Source organism: Aphelocoma coerulescens, chromosome 4A (assembly GCF_041296385.1).
Source record: "Aphelocoma coerulescens isolate FSJ_1873_10779 chromosome 4A, UR_Acoe_1.0, whole genome shotgun sequence".
In the NCBI taxonomy this organism is placed as follows: Eukaryota; Metazoa; Chordata; class Aves; order Passeriformes; family Corvidae; genus Aphelocoma; species Aphelocoma coerulescens.
In genome coordinates, this window is record NC_091018.1 from 19,122,320 (window position 1) to 19,137,716 (window position 15,397).

At 44.8% G+C, this 15,397-nt stretch overlaps 1 protein-coding gene across 1 annotated transcript in view; it reads right to left on the reverse strand.

Annotated features, from left to right (window-relative positions):
* The window catches only part of TRPC5 (transient receptor potential cation channel subfamily C member 5), a 63,726-nt gene extending 48,933 nt beyond the window's left edge, over nucleotides 1–14,793 (reverse strand). The window contains exon 1 of the mRNA XM_069014952.1: nucleotides 14,416–14,793. Coding sequence (XP_068871053.1) covers nucleotides 14,416–14,793 — 378 coding nt within the window. The remainder of the gene's footprint in view (nucleotides 1–14,415) is intronic.
* Nucleotides 14,794–15,397: the final 604 nt, after the last annotated feature.

The window sequence follows — 15,397 nt, forward strand, 5'->3', positions numbered from 1 at the left end:
TCAATAAATCCTTACACGTACCAGGTGACAGGGACTGTTCATGACCACCCAAAGGTGGTCACCACACTGAGGTACAGGCTCAGTTACAGCAGCAGGGCTCACTGGGGGGCTGCAGGCATTTTGGGGAATAAATCTGCTCCCCTGGATGTGCCACATGAGGGGTTAAATCCCGGGCAACCTGCAGACACATGAGTGTGGAGAGGCTTTGCTAAGCAGGCTGGTGCCCACAGAGGCAGGAGGGAGAGAAAACAGTCCTGAGGATTTGCTGTGGGTCATGGAGGGCTTGGTGTCTCTTAGCAAGGTTGGCCAAATGTATTTTAAGATACCCAGTAACAAAAGCCTGAAAGCAGCTCTGTGTGTAAGGTCTTGCACTCTCTTCCTTTCCCTTTGCTTAGCTTGTTTAGGCAGTTTGTTAAATGTCGAGAGAAAGGTGTGAGGTTTTCATTTTTTCTTTTTTTCTCTTTCTTAGCAGCTCTTTTTTTTTTTTTTTTTTAAAGACCTGATGCTTGAATACAACTGCATTTATCTTTCTTCCTGTCCTTTTGCAGTCAGTGACTGGCTGCTGTATTCAGAGCCTGTGCCTCAAAGGAAGAACGCTTTCCCTCCTCTATCACTTCTATTACTGTCGAGTTTAATCTTGTTTTTCTACATGGAAGTTATTGTACCCAGGGCTGTAAAAAAGCATTTTCAGCTTTACACAGATGAGGTATTCATGTTGCTTGGAATATGAAATGGGCACTCAAGGAGAAGGCAGTGATGCTACAGGTGGGGATAGTGCTAATCCTGTCTGCTCCAGAGGCTTTCTAAATCTGGATCTAGGGGACACCAAAATGGCTTTCCCAAGGTTTGGGAATGAATGCAGTGATCTCTCATCCCTTATTCTGGCTCATATCACAAGCCCTTTCCCCCAAAACAGAGCGCTGCTTCATGAGGACTCGAGCAGTGGCGGGGAAGGTGTGTTTTCCTGGGCAGCACTTGTAATTAAGGGATAAAGAGGGAAATGGTGGTGCAGAGCCACACAGGCTCCCGGGGAGCAGATCAGTGCAAGGCTCCAGTCACAGGAGCTGGAGCTATTTCTGAGCAGCAATGCAAACCAGCAAAGCCCAGAACGGGGACAGTGTGACCAGGGGCAGCTGCGGCCTCTTTTCGGTGTCTGCCTGACCCAAAGGCCATGAATTGGCTCAAAATTGCCCATCTTGTGATAAGTATTTTTGTTGTCTTCTCACACAGGGTTTTTTGATAACCTGCATCCTAAACTGTCTATTTTAAAGCTGTGGCCATGCAAAGCTTCTGCTCAAGGGCTGCGTTCTCTCACTGGAGGGGCAGCAGAGATTACAACAATGCTGATGTTCCTCCTGTGATGCTCCACCCAGCTGAGTTCGTTCAGATCAGCTTCTCCTGTGTCTTGGGTTAACTTGCAGTGATGGAAGCAGAAGAGGAATAATTTATTCTACCCCAAGGGCTCTGCTAAGCTCTTCCAAGATTATTTTCGTTAAGTGACCTGAAAAACAGAACTCTCTTCCATTAACCTCATCACCTGACACCAGCTGTTAACCCAAGTCCTTCAGAACCTTACTGTCACTACTTGCACAGGAGCAAATACCTTGTCTGCATTTCATCTTGGTTCTTTTCATCTGAGAAATTAATGCTACCAGTAACAACTAGTGACTGAATGCTTGTTATCATCTGCCTAGATTTAATCCTCATAAGGTGCCTGCTTACCCCTGTACCACTGCTGCTCTGAAGGATGCTGCAGCGAGTGAAAAATCCCCTTTATTTGAAAAGGAGGCTGAAGAAACAAGCTTAATTCATTAAAGGAGAAGGATTAGCTCACATAAAAGTGCTGTTCAATGCAGCTAAGCTCTCCTCTGAATGGGAAAATAAGTTTTCCAGAAAAATAGTGCACGTCTGGAAAGGAGCTTTGGCTAGAAAGAGAGCAGGCATCTCTGCTGTTAGTCATGAGTACAGTGTAAGAGGAATTAAACTACAGAGAAAGAAAAAAGAAAAAAGCTGGCACTGAAGATCTGGTGGCCTTGTTGTAGGTCTTTTAAGAATTTTACTTTGAATTTAATCTAGTTTGGTATCTGTCCCTGGAGCAGCTCCTCTGGTTTAGTGTTGTATAAAAGCAACCCAGCTCAAGTGCTCCAAGACTGCTCAGCAATGTGAACCACACTGCAATAAATGGGAAAACTAAGGAGATTCAGCTCAAAAACATTCTCCTCGACCAAACTAACAGCCTAATGGAGATGCACCTTTTGCCTTTTATGGATAATAATGTTTTGTCTGAAAATAACTCATAGTGCTTTTACCTGTTACATTTGGAATTGCCCTGTTTTCAAGCCATCTCCATTTCATAAACTATCACCTCCCCTGGATCAGTGCAATGGATTGTAAGTACAACCACGATAAGCTGTAACTGCATTAATCTGCATCGTTTTCAGCTTGTGTAACTTTTTGCCTCAGCTTCGTGTTAGAGAAGGTTTTTCTAACTGCCAACACAAACTTGTGTGAGCCTCACTGGAAAGCTACAAATATAATACAGAAATGGAAGCTTGGGCAGTTTATTGATCAAGGATTTCCTGCTTCTACTTTGTTTTCTGCAAGCAGCCCCACGAGGGAAGCACAGTGCCATCCACAGGTGTGGCCACAGGCACAGCCACTTCCTGTCATCCTATAAAGATGATTTTGTACTACATCAGTTTGGGCTCAGTGGGCAGAAGGAGCTTTAGCAGGGGTTTTGTTCAGAATCACAGTCCTGGGGTGCCTCTGGCTGCAGCTCTGTGAGTAGAGCACGAGGGACAGAGTCTGTGCTGCCAGGCTGCAGGTCAGTCCTGGTACCAGCAACAGGAAAATGTGTCTTGAGAAATGCACATCTGGTGACTGGCACAGCCAACTGAATCCTGCTCCTTGCCTGAACCCTGAATAAATTCCTTCATTGACAGAACCCCACGGGCCTTTGTTCCCTTCTCATGGAATCACAGAATGGGTTGGGTTGGAAGGGAGCTTAAAGCCCATCCAGTGCCACCCCTGCCATGGGCAGGGACACCTTCCACTATCCCAGGCTGCTCCAAGCCCCATCCAACCTGGCCTTGGACACTGCCAGGGATCCAGGGGCACCCACAGCTGCTCTGGGCACCCTGTGCCAGGGCCTGCCCACCCTCACAGAGAACAATTCCTTCCCAATATCCCATCCACCCCCGCCCTCCTTCAGCTCAAGGCCATTCTCCCTCATCCTATCACCACATGCTCTTATGGAAAGTCCCTCTCCAGCTTTCTTGTAAGCTCCCTTTAGGCACTGGAAGGAACCTTATGTGAGACCCTGGGAAAACAGTACATGGCTGTATAAATTTCAGCATTTATTTTAGGTGATACACTGGTGTGGGTTTCACTAACTCAGTATCTTAAGCAGAGATGCCTTGAGAGACGTCTGGTATCAGAGTGATGCCAGTATTTATATTAACAGGGAGTTGGTGTTTTTCTCTCAAGAGCAATTCATTGACTGAAATGATGTAATTTGGTTAATGAAATATAATGAACAACACAAACTGCTATCTAAAAGTAAAGTCATTTAAGGGCTTTTATACTGGTTATGAACAAGCTTTGGCATAAGGCACATGTTGTAGATGTACTTATGGGCAAGCTCTGCTGTTACTGGAGCTTTCCACTGATTCCAATACAGCAGTCCCAAAATATCCAGCTGAAGAAAAGGCTCTTTCTGGTCTAAAATCTCCTCTGTGACTTACAAATGTGCCTGTAAAGCCAAATAAAACCTCTGCCTCTCAGATTGATACTGCAAACCAGTGAAAATTAGTACCTTTTAGTGCCTTGTAGCAAGCCAAATGCTGATACAAGGTTACCAGATGGTGCACATTAACACTAAAATAGGTACCTTTGAATAAAAAAGAGCATGCTTTAGAATCATAGAACTAATAGTTGTTAATTAATTAACAATGTAATACATTACTACTGAAAGAATGTGAAAAAGTCGATCTTTTCTATCTGTATAACCAAATATCCTTCTCTACAACCACTATGCAAAAGTAAAATACGGATAGATCTGCTCTAGATTCTTCCAGTTTTAATTTGGCTTCTCATCCACGTGTTTAGAAATGGAGGTAGGCCCAGGGGATTAGTTCTCAGAACTAAACTGAAACCTAGTGCACTTGACAGTGGCAGAGCTGCATCAGAGCTTGTGCTCAGCCATGTGTTTAGGAAATGCAGCACAGCCAGAAAGATTGTCAAAAGATGTCACCATTTGGGGCTGATGCTACATAATAACTTCTTCTGTTGGGGATTAAAACAGAGGGATTCGGAGAGGTGCCTTCAGGAGGAAAGGATTTTGCAAATATGCATTTCAATGGCCTGTGGCACGTTCCTGCAGTCAGAGCCCTCTCTCTCTGTGTCCCTCTCTCCTGAGCCCTCTCCTCCCCATGCATGTGGAGGAGATGAGATGAGGCACTTGATGATGAAATGAAGAAAGAGTGCAGTCTCTGTGGCTGATTCTGCAAGTCACAGAGGGATGCTGTCAAAGAGTTACCTGTGTTTGAACCTCTTGTACTGAGCTGGAGCACAACCTGAGCTCCCTCTGCCCTGAACTGCCGTGCCTTGCTGCCGTTCAGAGCCGCTGAATCCAGCAGGGAGATGGGCTACTGAGTGCCTTCCCCTATTTACAGGAACCAGGGCAGTGTTGTGCCACGAGCAACTGCAGCCTCTCCTGGCTGCCCCTTCTCCTTGATGCCATGAAGATTTTTTTGCCTTTTCTTTTATACCCCTGTTATACCTTTTTACAACTTCTGTATTCCCAGTGCTTTTTGCCTACATTCTTGGACTTGTTTGTCAAGCTGAGAGACTCAACATTTTAGAGGTTTCGTAGTTAGGGATCAAGTGTGCCCCAGAGCCCAAGGTCCTCTCCAGAACACATTCTGTAAACCAAGATAGAACCATCCAGGGGAAGGTTCCTTGGGGAGGGGGGCTCACCTGAGCCTCTCATTGGGGAATCTTTGATAGATCTGCTAATTAGTAAAACCTATAATGTTATACCTGATCTTTGGGGGCAGACTTGGTGGGGTGCATCTCCATGCATATGACCTGGATGTGTGCACCTAAGGGTCCTTAAAATAAATACCGAGGTAAAATCCCTTTTCCCCTTCTAACCGTGTGTGAGTCTTCGATTTTAAGACCAGGAAAAGGCATCAGTTGCTGGCGACCACGAAGGGACACTAAAGACCTTGAAACTCACAGTCTTGGGTTGGAACACATCTTGCTTTGCCCCTCTCTTTGCCAACAAATTACAGAGGGACAAAGGAGGAGCAGCAATCTAAGACTGTGACCAGGACTTTAGGACCCAGCACAGAAAGGCATCATCCTCTGTGCAGGAATGTTTTACAAGCCCATTGTAGCCCCAGCTTATCACATATTACATGATCTTATCACATATGTGATGTTATCACACCAGCCACATCCAGGGAACCTTGGCTCCATCATACACCTGCATGGTCTGGGGCTCTCTGAACGGGGACACTTCTCCAGTTGCAATAAATGTGGCACTAAAGCTCAGGACCATCACAATCTGGACAATAATGAAGTTGCTGAAGTGGCCTAAGTGACATGGGGACCTGGCTCACAGCATGTTACAGGTCTCCCAAAAATGCAATATTATGGATATTCCCAAAAGGCAGAGATCCCCTGGCTGCTTGCTGGAGCTGTTTCCTGAGACTGTGACACCAACACAGGTGTAAGTCCAGAATTACTGACGTGGGAGTGAACTGCATTACCTCCTCAAGATTGCACAGGCAGACTAGTTCACATATTCCTGATGATTGGAGTTTTTCCCCCTCATTTGAAAACATAAAATGCTGTTTGTTTGGGTTTTTTCACCTTTCTTTATTACCATTTTAAGAGTTACTCTGCGATGGGAGCAGCTGTTTTGAGTAAAAGTTATTAGGGTTTATTCTTTATTTTTAATGCTGTTTTTAAGGTTGGAAATGAATTTTATTAAAGAGCTTGCTTAATCCAGTCCTCTAAATTTCTTAACTACTCTAAGGACCTAGGATCACTGCTGCATCTTACATATTTTTTCGTTTTATGGATAAGCTTTCCCCTGGCCCCAAACACAACTGAAACAAAGACAGCCCATGGTTATCTGGAAATGTGCAGTCTCTGTCTTCAAGGTAATCTTTATTTTATTATGGTTACTATTTTTCTAATATTCTTCAGGCTTTATTCTGGGAGTGAGAGTTGTCCAGCTTTTTGATTCATTTTTCTTGGTCTCTGTATTATCTATTTTTAGTGGTAACAAGGACAAGATGTGCTAATATAGGTTAATAATCATGCTATCTACAGCCTCTTGTATCATCTTTGTACATAAAACATCCCTTCTTCCTGTCATTTACCACCTTGTGAGGATGAGACATGTTTCATTAAGTTTAGGAGAGGTAATATGTTGCTAACAGGGCTTGAAAAGGGAGGGCTTTTTCCTTGGGTTGTGTTCATATTCAATCACATTCCTTTAGAAAAAAAAAATTAAATCAGATTGGATCATGAGACAGTGTCAGAGAGAGGAGTGAGTTACTGCATCTGGCACCAGCCCAGCACTGCCTGATGGTGCACAAAACACATCCTGATGCTCACAAACCAGGAGGTTCATTATTCCCCATTTTGAGTATTAAGCTGTGCTTTTGGCACTGTTGTTTTACCAACCAAGAAGACACTGCAGCTTCTGAAAAGACTCCAGAGTTTGCAACAACAAAGAAATGACAATCTAGGCAGGTGGCAGGGGCTTGCATGAGAAAAAAAAAATCTGTGTGGCTGTGATCTTCCTTTATTCCCACTCAGGCAGTGACCTCCTCTGATATTCCCAGTGTTAGGAAGTTGAAAGCCTCTAGGTAAAGATGTGCCCCTGATGCTGCAGAGCCTGGCACTGCCTCGTCATCTCCTGCCTGGGGAGCACTTGGAGCACACCAGCCCTCTCTCACTGCCATGAATTAAGCACCAACGATTCACAGGGCCCTGAGCCTCTCGAGCAGTTTTCCAGCATCCTCCCAAGGCAATGACAGATCAAAGACCTTGGATCACAGCGTTCCCTTGCTACAGCAGTTCAGAGAGAAGCAATACTGCTCCCAATACTGCCTTTTTGATATTCCACCACCACTGCCACCAAAGTGCTACCCCATCAGGCAGTTTTTTGCCATGGGATAGCAAAATACTGCTCATACAGGGATAAACAAGCCATAAATGTGACTTTGCCAACCCAGCACAGCTCTATTCAACAGCCAGGTGAGGGCTAAGGGACTTCTGCTAAGCTGCCCTGCAGTTCTTCACAGATCTTTATAGATCCCAGAGCTCTGTTTTGGTGGAGTCTGCAATTTGTAACATTCACTTTTCCCACAGAGAGAAGCTTCCCTTGGAAAAAATGTGTTATAACTACTGCACCAGGAAGAGTCTCCCAAAAGCTGTATCAGGGAATCTAAACAGCCATGTCAGACTTCTGGATCTGGGGACTCACAGAGACCAGAGGCAAACACGTTGGGTGATGACAGGGGATGCTGTAATTGGGGCTTAGGAGCAAAGGGAGGTGGGTACAGTAGACACATTCGTGGATGCTGGGTAGATAATACTGGTTTTTTGAAAGTAAACTCCTTAATCATCAGATCTACAGAGAGCCCAGAAGTTTACTTGTGTAGCAGCACAAACGGGATTTTTTTTCCCCCTACAGACAGTTCCCCTACAATAATTCATCCACCCAGCTGAATCCTGAGAACCCATCACATCTGACTAAAAATACCTTGTACAGTGTGCCCAGAGCAGGCAAGCACTAAGATCACTCCTACAGATCAGTAAAGACAATTCTCTGGGAAGCATCTTGGATAACTCCTGACTTCTCACCTGTCTATATGTTAAATTACAAGCATGGCATGTTTGTGCATGCTGTGATGCAGTTCTTGGCTTGACCCCCACCAGCATCCTAGGAAACAGACTTTATATCGACCCAGGAGAAGGAGCCAGTGCCTTATAGCCACTGTCAGAAATTTGGTATCTGTCACTGCCTTATCCTTGATGCTGCTCACTGGGTCCAGGAGAAGTTTCACTCCAGTTCTTCACCTAGGTTTAAGATTACCTGGGGACCAAGGCAATGGGTAGGGAGGGAGGGAGGAATTTCACAGTTAAATGTAATCATTAGCTGAAGTGATCTTTGATTTCTCTGTTGTTTAGTTTAATTAGATGGAATTCATTTTGAAGGCAGCCGCCAGTGTCAAAGGCATGTTAACTATAACTGTGAATTATTATTGCATCAATAAAAATAATGAAAAGCTTGGGTGCTAATGGAGCCATTAGGCTTTGAAGCTGCTTCTCTGTTTTCAGACATGATCTTTCTTCCTTATTGTGCCTTTCAAATATTTCCATGCTGAGAACTTGTGGCTGCATTTTTCTCAACTGCTTCTGTTCTTCAGAACCTGCTCCTGCTCAGGCGTGTTTCTAACCAGGTTCAGCCTTTCCTTTTCACTTTGGACCCTATTAACATGGAAATGACTGGCTTGAGTCCCACCCATCAGCCTGTTCCCCTCTGTGTTACAGTGCTCCACAGCCACAATGCAGAACTGCCACAGAATTCCTTGATACAGATGCCTGCTCCTAAAGCTCTCCTCTTTCCAACTGCCTGCAGAATCTAGATTTCATATCGTGAGGTTTATGAGAACTGAACTGTTTCTTTTGACTTAAAACAGTCCCATCAGTGGTAGCACAGGGCTGGCAGTGAGCTTGTACATCTCACAAGCAAGTCTAAAATCAAGGGTTGTCAGTGGTTAAGAGCTAAACTTTGCACTGGTTTCTGCACACAGGACAAGAACTCTGTGTGAGTAGGGAAATTAAGCTAAACCAGGTTGTCTCAAGAAAGTTACTGGATTTGGGCAAGAATAAAATGGTTTAATGCAGCCTCTATTTTCTGTTTCACAAAAGGCTGTCTCTAGGCTGTTGATCTATGAGATCTGAACAAAGATTAAGGTGGATTTTCACTCCCCTGAAAGAGGATTTTTGAGGTCAAATTTTAGGTTCACTAATACTATCCAGTACGGCAATCTTCTACCAATCTGCTGATTAGCAACTAAGACTGAAAACTTGCCTTTTATTCTCTGTAGTTTCCTCTTCACAACCACACTCTTCCAGAGGCTGTACCTGCAAAGCTCCTTCTTTTGGAATACATATGGATCACATTGCTTCCAGAAGGCCTTTGGACCATCACAACAAACCGAACCGCAGCCAGAAATCCTAAGATCCCTTTTCTTTTTATTCTCATTATTGAGGAATTGCATTTGTAGTCCCATCTGTGAACCAGCTTAATTTGGAGCCATCTGCCACGAGCAAATCGCTAAGTTTGGCAGATACCACAGAGATGCTCCTACCCTCCTTATGTAAACAGCTGATGTCAGCTCTGATTGTTGTGAAGAAAACAGCCACCGTGGAGGTGCTTACCAACGTGGAGTAATTCAGATGACTGATTAGAGCTCCTTAAAGAAGGAAGGAGGGCTCAGCAGGCAGCACAGACCGTGTCTGGTGTGCTGCAAGCACAGCTCCGGCGGGGAGGCAGAGAAGCAGGAGAGATCTGAGAGCTGTGCTGCACCTTTAGGGGGCTGCTGCCACCACTCCCACAACTCACCCAAGCAGCTTGAAAAAATGTGCCCCTGAACACCTCAACTGGAAAATTTGTACTGATTTCAACAGGTTTCAAAGTGTCAGGAAATGCAGCTATTACTGGTAAACTGAGAGTGAATCAAATATGGGGGGGAAATGGGAGTTTTCAGACATGAATTTCCTGCTCTTTGCTGGCAAAGGTTAGGTGCAATCTCCAGCTTGGCTGAAAACATAACCCACTGTATTGATGTTTGTATAGTTAAAAAAACCATCTGATAGCACTTCTAGAAAAAAATCCAGCAAAACTCAAAGATCAAACGGGTTGAGAGACAGAAGATTTTACAGGAAAGGAGAATTCAGACGTACATTCCCTTGCTCCTACAGTAATTCTGAATTAAGAAAAAAAAAAATAATTTCAAGTTCCCTGCTAATTTCAACCCCATAGGACCCCAGCCAGATTTTGATGTGTGCCTACTGCCTTGTTTTGCCATTGCACGTACTGGACCTGTCCCATGCACAGACAACTTTGCATTTTAACATTTCTACCCCCAAAGAGAAGATCCACTAAACCTGGGCCAAAGTCAATACTGCATCTGCAGGTGCTGATTTTTGCTATTTCAGACCTATCCCTGCTCTTTCAGACCCATCCCTGCTCTTTATTCAGTGGTCTGTTGTCTTATTTAAAGAACACTTATTTATACTCATCACTGAGGATGGACTGCCATGCCAAGTACACCTGTACTACTCCTCTGCCACTGTGCAGTACAACAGCAGCCTCTGCACTGCCCAGAAAATCAAACAATAACTATCACAGCACCAGACTGGGCTCACTTTTATTTCCTGGGAAATACATGTTCTCTGACTACAAACCTCTGCAGGAAAAGCGACACTTGCACACCCTCCAGGTTCCACAAATATTAGTTTGTTTTGTTGTTCCTCTTAATATGCATGGAGAGGTTGCTTGATTTCCAAATGCCTGTCATGTGTTTGGGGAAAAACAAGCTATGCTATGATTTAAGTGACCAACTGTGTGACTGGTCAAAGTGAACTAGGGTTTATAAAAAGCTTGGATGAGTAATTGGAGTAAATTATGTAACATTTGGAAATAACAAGTTAACCTGTAAAAATCACCGAATTAGAAAAGCTCTGGCTGCTGAAGAGGAGGATGGGTCATTTCAAGCCTGGGCTTTACTCTCTGCTGGGAGTGAAGCACACCAGAACACCTCTACACTCTTCCCATGGCTGCACCATGACGATTCTCTCACTGACTCCAAAATCTCCCATAGCCAAGAGTATCTTTCATTAGCCATAAGTTCATTAGCCATTACCCTGCCTGTAACTGGTGCAGCCTTCTCCCCAGCTTTAGCAGCAGACTCACGGCGCAGCACACAAAACCACTGCTCTGAGTCCTCTGGACCGGGCAGCACGGATTTGAGGAGAAATGCTAAGATCTTAAAATAACCCACAAACCTTGCTCGGAGATAAACCTGAAAAGAAACACATCTACTCGAGCACATCACTGCTCAGAACACTAATCTCTTGTGCTCTGCAGCAGCTCTGGAGCGAGGTGGTTCATGCTGCCGGCTCTCACAGGCTGCACATGTAAACAGAGCAATTTGCTGCTCTCCCAAGCCAGGCTGCAGTGCGGGAGCAGCGGGTTGTTATAGTTACTGGCTATGACTTACCCCTGCCATTGTCACGGCATTCGCAGTAAAAACAGCAGTCTAGCAAAGGTTCGCAGAATAATGACTCATAAAAATTCACTTAATAACAGGATCCAAGCCTCTGTGCCGCCCAACCCCTTCATCCATTTCCCCCCGGCCCTTACATCATCAGTGGGACCCTGATTCTCTTACATAAGGAGCACAGCAAAGGTCACTACTTGTATTTGAAAGGTTTTTAACTTCTGCTCCCTGGAAAGGTCATCGTACAGGTGGAAAGCAGGGCTCTTCCCCTCGGGCAGCTCTCAGAGGCGGGTATGGACCTCTCCTCTTGGAGACTCTGTGGCTGGCGAGTGAACCTGAACCTGCTTCTGCAGGTCCAGTCTGCGAGGGGCCAAGGTTTTCCACCTTGTTTTGGGTGTCCCTTTTCCTAACTAGATGCAGTCAGTGTAACTCCTCAAGAGGCTGGAATGAGCCTGTAAGAGCTGCTGCCAGGATTGTGGTACGGTGATAAGGCTGGAGATACACACCCATGAAATGGATTATGCTGAATGATGCTACTCGGCTGCTTTTGAGATGCAAAGACAACAATTAACTGAGCTGATGCGAACAGACGCAAATAGGAGCAGATCTTCATGCCCGGCAGCCAGAGACACACTAGGCTTTGGGAGAGAGGCAAACAGCAACCTGCTCAGGGGCAGGCAGCAGGAAAATAGAACCAACAGGTCCTCCCAGACCCCAGGCTCAGGTGGATGAATATTTAATACAGAGCAATCAGAGGATACTGCTCCTGAGCCTCTGCCCAGAGTGCAGCAAAGGCAGCCAGCCCCTGATGGCAAACAGGCTCCACACACGAGCCAAGAAGCCTTCCCCACACAGGCTTGTTTAGGCAAACTGAACCATCTGTACATTTAATTAATAGATTATACTAAACCTAATATATAAGAAGTGCAGTGATAGCATCTTACAAATTTTACAGCCAGACAGAAACCTTCCTATGAGGTGCAGGTTTTTTGTTACTACTCGAAGAAAAAAGCAGGGTTTCTACATGTTTTAGAACATCGAAGGAGCTGATGAGGACAAAGCTGTGCTACTCTGCTTTATCAGGTGCTTTTTGTGAAAGCAATTAGGTGTGGGGCTCCCAAAGGACTTTCTGAGAAAGGGTCCAGCAAGGACAATTAATGAATGTATATTGATACTGCTGTGGAATTAGCATCAGGAGCTTGTGTTCAGAAGCCCCTCCTGTAACAGCTTTGTGATTTGACAAACTAACCAACTTTGGCCCAGCTTGTTCTACCACTACACATGAAATAAATGTTCATCACCATCACTGCATGAGCAGCCAGGGAAACAGCTGAAAGGGAAGTCCAGTCCTGCAGCCCTCTACCAGCAAACACTTCCTGCAGTCTACAGAAGAGCCTGAGCTCCAGCCAGGGAAGTTAATCCTAGTTTGTTCATAGAATCTTGCACCAAGCCAGTGCTAGTTTAAAATACACTGACGAAACCTGGTCTTGTAACAAACCTTGTAAATAAAGCTGAAACTGGCACCGCATCTCTTCTCCCCCACACATGCTTGCTCTCCTCCAAGTTGTAAACCCTGCAGCAGATAAAATTCTAGCTACAGAAGGAGAGCTGGCACAGAGATAGGGGAAAATGGAACAGGCCTACTATGAAATGGATCACTGAACTAGAGACACTGGAGCTGAATTTCAGCTGCAATAAATCAACCTCGTTTCACAGACCTCTGTGTCTGTCCAGTTAAGCCAGCAGGGCTGTGGATTTGAGTGGACACAAGTTTTGGTATTTAAGGGATGTTACAGAAATCCACATGAATTCCATCACTTGCTTTCCATGACATTTCAGGAGAAACTTGTCATTAACCTGCAATAATCAGTGGCGATTCCTCATGCTACTGAAAAAAACTTTTCTCCTATTCTGCTCTCTGTCCTGTTGAGCTGCAGGATGCTCAAATTTCTAGAAGACCAAGGAAAAAATGGCTCATTCTTCACAAATGGTCTGTATTTTGCTACTTATATTTTGCCAGACTAAAACTCAGTACTAACATTTCAGTTTTTAGGTCAGATAGAGGAGTTTCATTATCTCTCTAGTTTTTTAACCACACATTGGAGTCACACTGCTACAGCATGCACAATGCTGCCATTTCTAAATAATAAGCTTAGCACTCTTGAATTCTGTCAGGGTTGATCCTTATTGTTTGCTTTGGCTACATAAAATTCCTACTGAAAAACCATGTACTAAAGGGCCTATGCATTGAAAACATTTTCTTCTATGATTGACTGGTATTAATCTTTCACACGCAGAGGGATGTGTTCCCTTCAAAAGTAGGTTTGATATATAAGGATTATCCAAGTTTTGGATGCTCCTTTCCAAGCAGCAAGTATACAAAAATTATCAGTGGTCAGCAATGTATATAAATTATTCTCATTATTGGCAGTAGTGCTTACAAACGAAAAGAAAACCAGAAAAAACCAGTTGGGGTTGTGCAATATGTGACACTTGAAGTGACAGCATTCAGACTCCGTGGTTTTTCCACAAAGATCCTTATGTAACTTAGGGATGGCTTTGCAGCTAAGGATCCTTCCTACAAGTCATAGCTGCTCACTGCTGTAAGTTATGTCCTGCCTCAGCATTTCTGCCCTGGAGCTCTCTGGAGAGGGAGACCAAGATGATCTGTCTGCACTCCAGCGAAGGACTGAAACCCAGCAGACTGTTTGCTTGCAGTTATAAATAAGCTTGTGTGCTTTCAGGATTTACTTATGAAAAGCAATTCCACTTAATATCAGCACAACAGCATGGCAATAGTTCACATTTACAGATTGTAATATAATTTCAGAGAGCCACAAATTCCTTTAGAAAGTGCTTGTCTATAAATCAACCTATAAATCAGTGTGTGCACAAACACTGTGGGGCTGGAAAGAACACCGAGGGAAAGAGAAAAAACTGAGAGTTTAAGTCAGGCAGACATGTTTGCTTAGGCTGGAGAATTACCATCCACACAGGACTGCCCAGGTCTGCTCTGGACCTACATCAAGGACTTTGCTCTGAGCAGCAGCAGTTTCCTAAGGCAGGATAATGGCTCAAAACTGAACGGGAACACTCCACCGACCTGTTTTTCACCACTGGGTTTCCTGTAATTCAGCAGCAGCTCCACAGCTCCCACCACCTCCTTCCGTATGGCGTAGAGCAGAGCGTCCCCCACGTAGATGCTGTGGCTCAGCAGCAGCTCCATGATCTCCAGGTTCTCGTTCTCTATGGCTATTAGAAGGGCACTGCGACCGAGAGGATCCATACAGTTAATGTTGATGTTGTAGTAGATCTCTGCCTCCTGCAAGGCATGTTTCACACTGGCATAGTCCCCCTTCTCCACAGCACTGAGGTAGGCTTTCTCTTCCGACGAGAGCTCTGCCTCCGCTCGCACGATCTGGAGTGGGATCCGGTCTCGGTACGGGGAGAAGTTGACCTTTTTGTAGTATAGCTGGGCCATTGTTCATAGTGACCAGGCAACCTGTGAGAGAGGAGAACCATGCATTGTTAGAAGCTCCACGGGACGAGGAGTCCGGGCCCCAGCGGGGGGAGGGAGAGAGACAGTCCAAACCAATATGGTTGATAAGCGAACTCCACAAACTCTGATTTATTAGCAGTCCAAAGGCACTGTATACCAGTATACCAGCTTGTTAACTCCTAAGTGGCTTAAAGCTTATCAAAACACATTTCTATTTCTACATAATTGGACTTACATTGGCAAGTTTCCACAGTCTTGTTATGATCAAAGGAATTCTGTGCCCATCTCCCTCATTCACTCCCGGATAGCACAGCTGCAAGTTTTTCACTCCCTCTCTGTTTCTCAGGCCTGCTTGTTCTCTTTCACACAGGGACTTTCCCATGGAAGGTTTTCTCACACACAAGCCTAAAACTTCCAGGCCTGTTGCTTGCACAGTTCTTTTATTGATCCCAATAATTCTATTTCCCAACAATGCATCAGTGACAACACAGCCTCACAGGGGACAAACTTCCCAAGGGCCATCACAGGAACAGCTCCCCATCCCTTTTTAAGATGTTGTATTCTCAACAGCCCCTGAGCACCCCCA